Raw genomic sequence first — 13,868 nt, forward strand, 5'->3', positions numbered from 1 at the left:
CCCCCACACTCTTCCTTCTAGCCATGCACAATCCTGGCCATCTTGGAACAAGCTCTGTCCTTTCACGCCTCCCTGACTTCGCACATGCTGTTCTGGAAGCCTGGAATGCTTTCCCTCCCCTCATTCTCCACCTCCAAGACTCCTACGGTCTTTGCAAGCCAGCTCAGATGTCACCTCCTCTGTGAAGCCTCCTCCCCTACCCTCTGCTATGGTCCGCCCCCTGCTCTGCACAGACTTGCTCATCATATACTACTGCGTTTGGACTGCAATGAGTTGGTGTGTCCCCCATGTCCCCAGCATCTTGTGCCGGGATGACGCTTCATCTCTGCACTGAGCAGGGATCAAGAGAAGCCCGGGGCGCTTTGATTTTTTTTTTTTGATGTTCCTAGTATATTTGGAAATGAAGAGATGGCAAGACAAGTTCACAAATAAATATTGAGGCACGTTTTTCCATATTTAATAAATTAATGCTTCTAATAAAAAAATCACACCGTAATTGTGCTGCTTACAAGATGATTATAGGACTTGTTAAAATATAATAATTTATAGTGCTCCACAGGCAGAGCAGCCTGTTAATAAGAAACAAGCTTAAGGACACAGAAGGAGGGTCTTTGATCAAATTGGTCAGTGGAGCTGACATAATGTATAACCGCATTTGGAGATAATGTCCAAAGCCTAACTTGGAGACCCTGGCCCAGTGGTTCTTCTGGCCCCTTTCCATGAATGAGAGGCTCTGCGGCCACCTCTGTACACAGTAGATGCTAGGGGTCTGCTGAATGATGGGAACACATGCAGCTTTCCAAGTTAATTATTGAAAATTCACAGACAATAAGTATTCCTGAGAAACAATGAAGTCCTGAACAATGGGGCAGGAAGCCACCTCCTTCTCCAGTGACCCCCCAACCCTCAGAGTCCCACTGAAGGCTGCACCAGGAAGCCCCTCACCCACTGTCTTTCCTCTCCTTCTTCCCCAAGGGTACCAAATGCAGTTGGGCTTTCCCTTTGCTCTCAGCCTCTCTTCTCTTCCACCCTCTTGAGGGTTCCAGGTGAAGAGAGAGAAAAGCACTTACAGAAAGAGGCCAGTAGCCAAGCTGGGCTCTGAGAGAGAGAGAGAGAGAGAGAGAGAGAGAGAGAGAGAGTCGTCCTGCCCCCAGGCAGGCCTGAGGAATAAAAGAAACAGTGAGAGGACAAAGAAGGAATTAAAGCACTGGAGCAAGGGGGGAGAGAGGCCTAAGGAAGTTTACAAAGCAATCTGTCAGCGAAGGGATGAAAAGGGAGCCCTGCTGGGCTGAGAGGCTCAGGCGCTCAACTCACCTTAGGCCCAATTAGAAACATGCAATTACTCCGCCAAAGTCTGAACTGACCCCCACCCCCCTTCCTTGTCCCAGAAGTTTCTCTGAGCGTGAGGCCTCGACTTGCTGCATTCTGGCAGCCTCAAATACCTCTGCTCTACTGGGCTCAATCTACCAATTTGCTTGAATTCACCAAACTGGCCCAACTTCCAATTCCCTCTGGATTTCCAGCAGAAACATTGTGAGGTGAAGGTCACCAGCAGATTCTCACACTCTTGGGCCACTCCAACTTCCTTGATTTTTCTGAGCCAGTGAAAATATCCACAGGCCTTTCTGGAAGTCTCCCCTGCCACCAAAAGCAAGATTCATAATAATAACAGCTATCATCTGAGTGTTCATTTTGCGTGGAGTGCTTTATGTCACCTCACTTAGTGTTCACCACTGCTTCAGGTATGACTGCCTTGTTTTACAGAAAGGGAAATGGGCCTGGAGAGAGTGAATGACTATCTAAAGGACAGGCAGCCAGGATTCCAACTCAGGTCTGTCTGACTCAGTACCCCACGCTCTTCCCACTATGGACATTGTCTCTCAAGGACTTGAGGATGCCCTAAAATCCCTTTTTTTCTTCCTTTTTTTGGGGGGGGGGTACCCAAATAAATTTCAGATGGGGTAGGATGGTTCGATTCTGAGCTATCTAAAGAATTCCTAGCCTCACAGCTGGGGGATGAGGAGTGGGGGTGAGAGAGTCGGCCTCATGGCTGGGTAGGGTCCTAGTTCTTTTTAGACACTTGAGTAATTTAACCATAAATAACTGGGTACTGGGAACAGGACACTCACTAATAAAAGCATAGCCTAGAGTCATGTTGGGGGTGGGTGGGGGGGATTCAAGTCACTCAGTGGGTGGATGTATCTGCAAAACAAAAGAAAAGCCCCTTTCCCAGCCCAGGCAGAGAAGTCTCCTGTAAAGTTAGAGACAACAGGCTTCTGGGCACGTAGCCAAGGTTCTGGGGATATTTATAACTTGAAGAGGGTGGGAGTCCCTAATAAGCTGCTATATTCTTTTTCCATCACTTCCCTCTCCAAGGCTACAGCGAGCTCAGAGCGCTTCCCCACGCAGAATGCCTGCTTTCCCCAGTGCTCGGCTCCCATTGTCTAATTTTCTCATCCTGGCTGGGGAGAGGGAAGGCTGCAAGTCCTTCCGTTCGGAAGAGCTCCAGTTGAATGCAGCTTAGCTGCTGCTGGTGTGTCTTGGCTAGCTGCTGTGGCCTCCGAGCTCTGCCGGGGAGTCTGTGGTTTCCCGAGCTGTCTGCGAGTCTTCGGGATCCGCCTACGATCTTTGAGCTTCGCCTGCAAGCCCGCGGACTTGAGATCTACCTGCGGGGCTGAGATATCCGGGATCTGCCACTGAGCTCCAGAATCTTTCCAAACACCCCGGGGTCTGGTCTCAGAGAACTCTGCCTGCGGACTTGGAATCTGTTTGAGGCCTCTCGGATCCTGGAGCCGGCGATCTAGCGGACCCTTCGCGGGTCAGGAGGTGAGTCTGTTCTTTCCCCAACTCGGTTTTTCGGCTTCTCGGCTTCCCACCTTCATCCGGTCAGGGGCCGCTCGGAGGCCCAAGAGCCTGTCGGTGCAGGACAGCGTCAGAAATCCTTTTGGGAGGCAAGCCTCAGGGATGATAAGGACCACTCTTCTCGCTCCTCCCCAGGCGCCCTAGCCCCCACCCTCACCTCTGATTTTCCTCAGGGTGTTCGCTTCCCCTCCGCTGGGCGCAACTCACCCCGTCCCTCAAGGGGCGCCCTCTTTAGAAGGACAAGGGTGGATGCCCCTATAGGGTTAATAGCGACGGGCCGGGCCGCCGCCTGGCCGGCCGCGGACTGCACTTAGCCAGAGCACGGGCGGCGCGGGGCCTCCCGGGAGTTGTAGTCCGAGTGGCCGGTGAGAGTGCCGCAGGCGCTGCTGGGAGACGTAGTGCGTGGGCGGAGCTCAAAGTTCCAGCGCGGCCGCCGAGTCTCCCCTGGGGAGTGGGCGGCTGCCGCTCTCCTCTCAGGGCCCGGCTGTCAAATGAGGGCTCATCCCAGAAGAACCCAACACGGGCCAGCGCTTGAATTAGGCCCGACGTCGAAGCTGAGGCCCGACTCAAGATAAGCTTCTAAGGTCGCGAGGAGATGCAGGGCAACCCCTCTGGCTTAATCGGGCTGCGGTCTCCAAGAGAAGAAAGCGGGAGATACTCCGCCCCGGCTAGGAGGACGCGCTTCTTTCTTCACCCTTTTGTTCTTTTCCCTCCTCGGGTTTTGGCCTCTGACTGGCCTTTGTACGCCGGAATGGAACTCCAAGTCCCGGCAGGCCACGGGGGCCCGCGCAGGCGTGATGGAGGTGCTCAGCCACGCTACAAGAGGCGGGCCTAGTTTGCGGCATCTAATTGGCAGAGCGTTGGGCGAGCTTTGCTCGCTGATTGGTCGAGGTAGCTGCCGGAAAGGGCCCAGCCTTGAGATGGGAGAGCGGAGGCGTTCTGTGGGCTGGGCTGAGAGCCTCCTCCCCGACACCGCGTCGGCTTGACCCCGGCCCGGGAGGGCCCCAGCCAGGGGGCTGTCTTAGTGGATTCTGGCGGTGCCTCCACCCTCCGGTGGCGGAGACACAGAGGGCGGGTCGCGCTCCAGGGTCAGGGAGGAGAGTGACCCGGCCCGGGTCCAGGGCCCTCCCCACCCGCCTGGCGGCCAGAACTCCAGCCCTGGGGAGTGGGCAGGGCCTGTTTTCTGTGCCTCACGCCCTGCTTTTCGCCTCCTCTAGCGCTGTCTGCTAGCTGCTTTTCCTGCTCTCTCTTCTGGGAGGCGAACCCTTGAGTCCGAGATGGCAGCCACCCTGCTCATGGCTGGGTCCCAGGTAAGCCGGGGGTGGCTTCTCGGACCCTGCCTCTGCTTACCCGCCTTGTCCCGGCGATTCTTTGCTCTGCAGATCCCTGTTGGAAATGCCCTGGGATTAGTAATTCGCTCGCTTTGGTATTCCGCGTCTAGGAACCTCAGTACCAGGCCAGCGTAGCCACCAATTAGCATTTATTGAACACCTGCTGTATGCCTTTAAATACCGGAGAGGCGGAAAAGATGGATGGAACAGACCCTCCCCGTCTGCTTACGGGTCTGTAGGGAGACAGACACATCCGATTAACCGTGATACAACGTGATAACGGCTTTATTTGTCGTAGGAACAGAGTGCCGTGGTGCGGTAACCAAGAAGCGGGAATGATTAATTCTCGAGTCCGAGGGAGGCGTGGAGCGGAGCAGGTGGATAGGGGCACTGAGGAACGGTTGGTACAGGAACAGGGCCTTTAAAAGAATCGTTAAGATTTCACTAGTCTGAGAAAGAGATTCCGGGAAAAAGATAACCTTGTGAGTAAAGGTATGGAGTGACGTAGGCGCTGCATGTGTTCCAAGGAGAGTACCGCTAGAAGACGAAGTTGTGCAGTGGGCAGGGATTATCTATCTGGTCGTGGGGGCCGGAGCAGTCAGCTGGTACATGGCTCCCTTTTCTACCACGTCTCTTCTTTGCCTGTTTATTTCTTCTCTCGACTCTTCAGATCAGAATTCATTCCTTTCGCCTTCTCAACAATTCTAGCCACGTCTCTAACTGCAAGAAGAAAAACTGGTGCTAACCCCCAGATACCAAGTAATGAGGAAGCATTGTGTGATTTCAGGCACCTGTGACGTTTGAAGATATGGCCATGTACCTCACTCGGGAAGAATGGAGACCTTTGGACCCTACACAAAGGGACCTTTACAGGGATGTTATGCAGGAGAATTATGGAAATGTTGTCTCACTAGGTAAGTAAGGATTCTTCTCTCTCTTTTTTCACCCCCACGTTTTCAAGACTCTCACAAAGTGGCTTGACTCTTTCATTGCAAGCTAGTTGTTTGATATTTAAAGCATTTAATTGGCAATTGGCTTGGCAGTTGGCTTGGGTTGAGTCCTCAGGCAAATCTCTGAGTGCAGGTACACCAAGGTCATACTGTCTAAAAAGAAAGACTGTTTCTGCCCATTTTAGAAACATTCAGATTTCGTATGCCCTGAGTCATCCACCATGCTCCAGCCTGTTTGTACAGATCACTGACCAAACAGGTCTGACATAATGGTGCGTGCCAGGATGTCAAGGCCTCTGTAAATGGTGGTTTTACTAGAAGATGAGGAGGGTTCTCACCCAGGTTAATGGAAGAGCAAAAACCACATTTTTGTATTTATTTTGGCTTCAGAGCCCTGGCTGTGCCTGAGGTCCTTTATTTATCTGGAGCAGGTACTTGTCTAGAGATGTTTCAGAGTCAGTCATAGGTTTTGAGTGCGTCAAATATTATTCCAGGAGAATCATGAACTAAATCAGATCACAGGGATCCCTGGGTGGCGCAGTGGTTTAGCGCCTGCCTTTGGCCCAGGGCGTGATCCTGGAGACCCAGGATCAAATCCCACGTCGGGCTCCCGGTGCATGGAGCCTGCTTCTCCCTCTGCCTGTGTCTCTGCCCCTCTCTCTCTCTCTCTCTCTCTCTCTCTCTGTGACTATCATAAATAAATAAAAATTAAAAAAAATAAATCAGATCACAGGTTCTATGAGGAAGGGAAGCTTTTTTTTTTTTTTTGATGGTCTGCAAACCTGTCTTCTCTTAGCTATCCTTTGTGCTGAGTGTAACTAGAATAAACAGTATATCCTTGAGCTGAACGGTCTTTTGACTCATTTCATCTCCTGGTAAGACTTGACAGAAGTTAGCAGTCATGTATGGTTTACTAGGTAATCTGCCACTCACTAGGACTAATTCTTTTTTTGTTGTTTTAAAATATTTCTCTAGCCTTTTCCAGAACAAAAGGCAACAACTATAAGGGGTTTCCTTTTAAACTTGGGCTCTTCCTGATGTTCCAAGATTTTTGGATCTTTCCTTTAGAAAAGCAACTAGAAATGAAGTTATTTAGCTAGATATATTGCAGTCTCTGATCCAAATATTCTACTCGATCTAACAAAGCAAGAAGTGAGAATCTTTTTTTTTTTTTAAAGATTTTATTTATTTATTCGTGGAGACACACACACACACAGAGAGAGAGAGAGAGAGAGAGAGAGAGAGGGGCAGAGGCACAGGCAGAGGAAGAAGCAGACCTCATGCAGGGAACCCGATGTGGGACCGGATCCTAGGTCTCCAGGATCACACCCTGGGCCAAAGGTGGCACTAAACCACTAAGCCACCGGGGCTGCCCAAGAAGTGAGAATCTTAAGGAAATGTGAGTTGAAATGGCTACGGTCCAGCTCAAGGGGCACTTGTTCAAAGGATGGCAGCATGGAAGAAACATACACATAGAAAACCAAGTTCCTTTCCCAACTAAGTTTGGAACTGAATTAAATAATTTTTACAAGGTTTCCTTACCTCAAGTCCCTTTAGAACCTTTTTTTTTTTTTAAGATTTTATTTATTTGAGAGAGAGCGAGAGCGAACAAGTGGTGTGAGGGGCAGAGAGAGAAGCAGAGGGAGCCTGATGTGGGGCTCAATCCCAGAACCCTGAGATCATGACCTGAGCAGAAGGCAGTTGCTTGACTGAGCCACCTAGGAGCCCCAAGACTTCAGAACCTTTAATGTGTTAAATGGCATGTGAATTTCTAAGAAGAGGTTGTTGGATGCAACATTTACTGAACGAATTTATCTGTAGGCCCTTTTCTCCCAGGATACCTAGTAACCTCTTTGTTGAAGAGTATGCTAAGAAACACAACTTGGAAAATACAGTGTCCGGTAGAAAGTTTCTTGTAGACAATAGTTGTGTATTTTCATTTTCTGAAGACTATATTTTAATGTCAGAATGTTCTCTCAGAATGTTCTGAGCCAGGCATTATTTTTGCATTTTCCAACCTTCCCTTCTCTATTCACATTAAAAGGCCGCTGGAAAGTAGCAAGTAATGTTTGGCAGTCACCTTTCCTATCAACTAAGACTTGATATAGCTAGACAAAAATTTGTTTTTTCCATGCTAACCGAATAGATTCTTAGTAACTATTAGATAATGGTAATAATGAAGGCTTGAAAAGTTAAGAACATACACAATCACACATAAAATATCTAGGCCCTTGGTTTTTAGAGATTTTAATATAGAGACTCTTATATTTTCTGTTTCTGGCTCTTTTCTTTCAAAACACCAGGAATATATACAATTTTCGTAAAGAACCATTAACTGAATGGTACAAAGCATAAACTGTTATCAGACCTGGATTTGAATCTCGGCTCCACCATTTACTACTCTATGAGCTTGTCCAACTCACTTCTCTGGGTCTTGGATTTACCATTCATAGAGTGGAAATCATCATGATGCCCGACTCAGGGTGGTTGGAGGTGATTCTGGTGAAGAATTTAGCACAATGCCTGGTACATAGTAGATAATTTGTGTGTGTGTGTATTTGTGAGTATTATCATTATTCTTTACCCTTTATTACAGATTTTGAGATCAGGAGTGAGAATGAGGTAAATCCAAAGCAAGAGATTAGTGAAGATGTAGAATTTGGGACTGCTTCTGAAAGACCTGTTGGGAATACTGAGGAAAATGCTGAAAATGAAGAGGGCTTTGAAAGCGGGGATAGACCAGAAAGACAGTGGGGAGATTTGACAGCAGAAGAATGGGTAAGCTATCCTCTTCAACAAGTTACTGATCTGCTTGTTCACAAGGAAGTCCACACAGGCATCCGATATCATATATGCTCTCATTGTGGAAAGGCCTTTAGTCAGATCTCAGACCTTAATCGACATCAGAAAACCCACACTGGAGACAGACCCTATAAGTGTTACGAATGTGGAAAGGGCTTTAGTCGAAGCTCACACCTTATTCAGCATCAAAGAACACACACTGGGGAGAGGCCCTATGACTGTAATGAGTGCGGGAAAAGTTTTGGAAGAAGCTCTCACCTCATTCAGCACCAGACAATCCACACTGGAGAAAAGCCCCACAAATGTAACGAGTGTGGGAAGAGTTTCTGCCGGCTCTCTCACCTAATCCAGCACCAAAGGACACATAGTGGGGAAAAGCCTTATGAGTGTGAAGAATGTGGGAAAAGCTTCAGTCGGAGCTCTCACCTAGCTCAGCACCAGAGGACCCACACAGGTGAAAAGCCTTACGAGTGTAATGAATGTGGGCGAGGCTTCAGCGAGAGATCTGATCTCATCAAACACTATCGAGTCCACACGGGGGAGAGGCCCTACAAGTGTGATGAGTGTGGGAAGAATTTCAGTCAGAACTCTGACCTAGTGCGCCATCGCAGAGCCCACACAGGAGAAAAGCCCTACCACTGTAATGAATGTGGGGAGAATTTCAGCCGCATCTCGCACTTGGTTCAGCATCAGAGAACCCACACTGGGGAAAAGCCATATGAATGTAATGCTTGTGGGAAAAGCTTCAGTAGGAGCTCTCATCTCATCACACACCAGAAGATTCACACCGGAGAGAAGCCCTACGAGTGCAACGAGTGTTGGCGAAGCTTTGGTGAAAGGTCAGATTTAATTAAACACCAGAGAACCCACACGGGAGAGAAGCCCTATGAGTGTGTACAGTGTGGAAAGGGTTTCACTCAGAGCTCCAACCTCATCACACATCAGAGAGTTCATACAGGAGAGAAGCCTTATGAATGTACCGAATGTGAGAAGAGTTTCAGTCGGAGCTCAGCCCTTATTAAACATAAGAGAGTTCACACTGACTAAGTCCTATAATTACAAGAGGATTCATTTGAAGGTACAATTTAATTTGATATCAAACAGCTCTTTGAAGACTGAACTGCTTTTACCATACTGAATTTCCTTGTGGGCCACAGTTTAAAATATCAAAGAAGATAAGCCATTTGTAATTCTGACCCACAATTCTGGGAATGTTCTCCCCTCCTCCAAAGTAATGATTTTTATCCACTCAATATTAATGAAGTACTTCATCAAATTCACCCCCACAAGTAACTGGGAATCTGAAGGCCAGGGGATAAATGCTGGTAAATATTCAGGCCTGGATATGGAGTAAATCTTTAAAAGTTATTTCTCTCATCCTTGGCCCAAAGAACAATGCTAGGGGAAATTTTGGACTGTAATAGGGTGGTCACAGCTGCTTCGGAAAAAGACAACCAGAGACTGCCTGAATTGCCACACCTATTCACTCTCCATAGTAGTTGGGCACACACATCTTCCCCTTCAAAAGGCTTTTCCCTTGATTTGCTCATACATTTGTATCTTTCCATCTTCCTGAGGGCAAGATTCAGCATGATGAAGGCAATGATCAAAACTTTTCCACATTGTTTCTAATTTAACTGTATTAAAGCTTGCATCTTTGCAAAAGCTAACTGAAGATACAGATTAAAGGAAAATTGAGACACAGGTTTGGGGACCAAGGACTCATCAGTGGCGGTGACTTTAGTAAGAGATGCCCACTGTTGTTATTGCCATTAATCAAAATGTATTCATTTTCTTTGGGGATCACTGTAGGAAACATTGTAGGGAAAATGTCTTCAAGGAAAGGTAGGACCATACTGATGGTGGAGTGTCAGGAGCAAGTGGGATTGACCACTTCAGGGAAGGAAACACAAAGTTCCTCCCCAAGGAACACCACCAGTCCTTTCTGTGTTCTTCCCCCCTCTATCCTTTAAGATCAGTTCTCCTTATACTGCTAACTCTAGGATTTGATAAGGGCCACATCCCAGTGTTTATCTTGGCTTGCATAAGGGCATGTGTAATGTACAGTAAAACGTGTATTCCTGTAATTTTTTCAGTAGCAGAAACAATTCACACAGAATTAGCATGTTCTTGGGTGATGTTGATCATGTGACAAAACTACAGACAATTCCAATGTGAGAAATGTCCTTTTGTTTCCATTTTTTCTAAAGAAAAAATTTAAACACTAGTGCTCTAGTGTATGCTCTCCTGTAAGATCTGTCTTTGTACAGAACTAAGCACTTGTTTATGTGTATCAGTCAATCGTGGGAGATAATGACTGGGTAGATTGATTGTCCTGTTCTCGGACTGAATTATCTTCTCTTTGGCCTAGTCACAAGGAATTAATAAACCTAGATTGGAATGTATTTCCATCCTCTCAGTTTACAGATACATGTGGTTAAAATGAGAGTTGACCCAATTTAAGCCTGTTAGAGTCAGTTCTTATCCCAGCCCACATAGGAATTAAGCGCTACCCCAGATGATGCTTACCCAGGCATTTGGGGGTGGCAGTGTGAAGGGACTAGAGTAAGGAATATATATATTTTTGAGAGTGCCCCAAGTTATTTCTACTGTGCTTTACTGTGAGTGTTGTAACATTTTAAAAATACTTCTGCCATAGCTCTTTGGGACTTGGTGTGTTAAGGAGCCAGTGGTCTCAGGAAGTATACGAAAATGAGTCATTAGGACCTTCAACTGTGTGGGACTGCATTGTTTGCAGTGACACAACCTTGAAAGTAACAAAATGAAACACCACTCCATCAAGGAGGTTTCTTTATGTTGCCACTCCCACTTAAAAACAAACTCAACTAGGGCAAGGAGTATGTTTTGTGTTCTATACAAAATCTAGCTGACTGCGGGTATTCATATTTTAATTGTTGAATGACTTACATGTTCTTGATGACTAAACTCAAATATGTCTTCTCCTGTATCAGTGTTGCTAATGGTTTTGATGAATATCAAAAGTTCTCCTGTTGTTTCTGTGAGCCACAATGGGCATCAGCTTTGGAGCGGCCGCAGAAGACAGCATCCTCATGACCCAAGTATCTATCACTCCCTTTTCCTTCTCTACTCTCCTGCCCCCTGCTACCTGTTCCTGCTGCTGCTGCTTTTGGCTTCTTAGAGGTGAGTGGCTCAAGAAGAGGCTTTTAAGTGCCCCAGCCATCTCTCCATACATGTAAACTTCAGCTGGGAAGTTAAAAGGGCAAGGGCCACACCAGCTGTTTCCTCTCTTTTTCCCAATTGCTGCCCATTTGCTATGTTGAAATTTGTGTAGAACTTATGCATCAGACTCTCTTTGCTAATGCTTTTTGCATGTCTTCTGCTCCCAAGTCTCTGGCTGCTTCTGCGCATACCCTGAACGCTTTGTGCCTGTTTTTCTATGGTTGTGGAGAGTGAGTGAACAAGTAAGTATGTAGAGCAGTTTTCGTATGGTATTGGTCGCAGTTATGCTAGTGTCTATCTACATCTGTATTCTAACAATATTCTATAATTAAAAGTATAATTTTTGAAAATCAAAAAACTGAGAATTATTTTAGTAATCCAGCACTGATTCATAAAATGGCTTTTCATCAGATTCATTAAAATGGGGCACAATTGTCTTTACATTAATGCATTTGTACAGACATTCTTGGGAAAATTTGGGAATACGTTGTTTTCACACATTGGTGAGCCCTCTGGATATTGCCGTACTTTAGAAAGATGCAAAAATCTGGCTAGTTTCCTATGAAGATTGGGCTAGTGGCAAAAAGCATGGAAATATTTGGTATGAGTACCTCATTAGCTTTGGAGAAGGAAAAAACAAACTAAAAGCAGAAATGAGAGAAGCTCGTGTTCCTTTAAGGAGATATTTTTGGCTATCTGTTGAAAATGCTAAAACAATTTCTACTGAACTAGTATTGAGATCTCAGAACAGATACATTTTAGAAACAGTCAAAGGCTCTCTATTCATGACACAGTTACACAGTTTGCCTAAGGCAGTGATTATGTATTACTAGGGTGTGGCCACAATTTTCAAATTACTTACAAGTAATTTTATGAAACCTGTCTTTAAAGGGAGGGCCAGTCGAGGCAGAGGTAAGGAGTAGAAGTGCTTTAAATTGGGGGGAAAAATACAAATATGGAAGAAAAAATTGTAACCCTATAGCCAAGACTTGGAAAAGAGATTTTATCAAAACATTTTTTTATTCTATTTTTCCTTTCTACACATTCAATAACTTTTATTTCTGGGAGGAAAAGTTAAAGGAAAATGTGGGCGCACCTGGAGCCACCGCTTTAAGGGTATTTGATATGCTAATATTTCACCATTATTATAATGGATCAGAGTTCCTTTTGTGTGAGCTGTTCTCTAAGAGGCTAGATTAGGGCTTTGCTTCCAGACCTCTAGGACACTGATGAATACACTGAAGTGATAATTTGTTAAATGGTTCCCTACTGTTTCAAAAGTTTGGTGTTTGAAAAGGAGTTCCCATTCCCTGGGAGAAATGGACTTTTCAAGCATTGGTTAGATACCCATCTCTGGTAGTTTGGGCTATCGCCGTCTATGGGAGACTTCAAGGTAAAAAGGTTGTTGGTGAAAAACAACCGAGGAGTGAAACTAATAGATGAAAATTACCTTGTAACCTAGAATCGTTTCATAGTTAATTCCATTTTTATTTTTATTTATTTATTTATGATAGTCACAGAGAGAGGAGAGAGAGGCAGAGACATAGGCAGAGGGAGAAGCAGGCTCCATGCACCGGGAGCCTGACGTGGGATTCGATCCCCGGTCTCCAGGATCGCGCCCTGGGCCAAAGGCAGGCGCTGAACCGCTGCGCCACCCAGGGATCCCTAATTCCATTTTTATATCTTTTCCTAAATGCTTCTGGTTCAAAGTTTGTATCATTTTCAGTTTTTCCAAAGGTGGTTTTGTTTTTCCATCTGAGAGAGATCCCTGCTAATGAACTCAAAATCTCACGTTGAGTTTCACAGCAGCCTCTACACCCAGCTGCTTTGTAGACACCTCCATTTGGAAATTACCCAGGCAACATAAAATCAAACCCCAAACTGACCTTACCACTTTCTCCAACCACCACCCCCAGCTGTTTCTCCTGTATGTATGTACGTACGTATGTGTGTATGTACATATATATTTATTTAATCCATTTTAGAAAGAGAAGACCTACACAGGAGAGGGAGGGAGAGGAAGAGAGAGAGGGAGGAACTCTTCAAGTAGATTCCCCACTGAGCAAAAAGCCCAATGCAGTGCTTGACCTCAGGATCCATAAAATCACAACTTGAGCTGATACCAGGAGTAGGACACTTAACCCACTGAACCACCCAGGTGCTCCTCCTGTATTTCTTAACTCAGCCATTGCCTGGTTATCCAAGCTAGAAACTTGCATATCATACTCCACAGCTCCTGGTTCCTTTTGGCACCTTCCCCAAACCAATAAATATTAGTGGCATAGTCATTCAGTCTTGTCCAACCTTGCTCTCTCTCCTTGCTCTCTCACCACTTACTGTGCAGCCTTGGACAAGTAAGTTATTTTTTCCTGTTTCTTGGATTTCCCATCCATAAAATGGGGGTGATGATACCTATCTCATAGAGTGGCAAAGAAATAAGTGACATAATGGGCTCTACAGTTCTTCAGATCATCACCAGGCCACATCTTGCTTACGTTTTTTTCTTTTTAATTTTACCTAATTAACATATAATGCAATATTGGTTTTTGGAGTAGAATTCCGTGATTCATCACTTACATACAACACCCAGTGCTCATCACAAGTACCTTCCTTAATACCCATCACCCATTTAACTCATCCCCCACCCACCTCCCTCCATCAAACCTCAGTATGTTTTCTATTGTTAAGGGTCTCTTTTGGCTTGTTTCTCTGTCTCCTTTTT

General features: G+C 45.9%; 1 protein-coding gene and 1 long non-coding RNA gene across 6 annotated transcripts; one reads left to right on the forward strand and one right to left on the reverse strand.

Moving 5' to 3' along the window:
• Positions 1-435: 435 nt before the first annotated feature.
• LOC144314718 (uncharacterized) lies at positions 436-4,050 on the reverse strand. Its single transcript, XR_013380579.1, has 2 exons — positions 3,020-4,050; positions 436-2,913 (listed from the first exon to the last, which is right to left on the reverse strand). It is a non-coding gene; the product is annotated as an uncharacterized LOC144314718 (long non-coding RNA).
• On the forward strand, positions 2,254-11,504 carry ZNF436 (zinc finger protein 436). 5 transcript variants are annotated; one of them, XM_077899170.1, is made up of 4 exons: positions 2,254-2,826; positions 4,080-4,172; positions 4,981-5,107; positions 7,740-11,504. In XM_077899170.1, exons 2-4 carry the CDS (start codon positions 4,140-4,142, stop codon positions 8,990-8,992), a joined length of 1,413 nt encoding a protein of 470 aa, XP_077755296.1. In that variant the 5' UTR covers positions 2,254-2,826; positions 4,080-4,139; the 3' UTR covers positions 8,993-11,504. The 5 variants fall into 5 exon arrangements, with proteins under 5 accessions (XP_077755296.1, XP_077755297.1, XP_077755295.1 ...); XM_077899169.1 differs by lacking the exon at positions 2,254-2,826 and adding an exon at positions 3,256-3,753; XM_077899166.1 differs by lacking the exon at positions 2,254-2,826 and adding an exon at positions 3,256-3,665.
• Positions 11,505-13,868: the final 2,364 nt, after the last annotated feature.

This window comes from Canis aureus, chromosome 5 (assembly GCF_053574225.1).
Source record: "Canis aureus isolate CA01 chromosome 5, VMU_Caureus_v.1.0, whole genome shotgun sequence".
Classification (NCBI taxonomy): domain Eukaryota; kingdom Metazoa; phylum Chordata; class Mammalia; order Carnivora; family Canidae; genus Canis; species Canis aureus.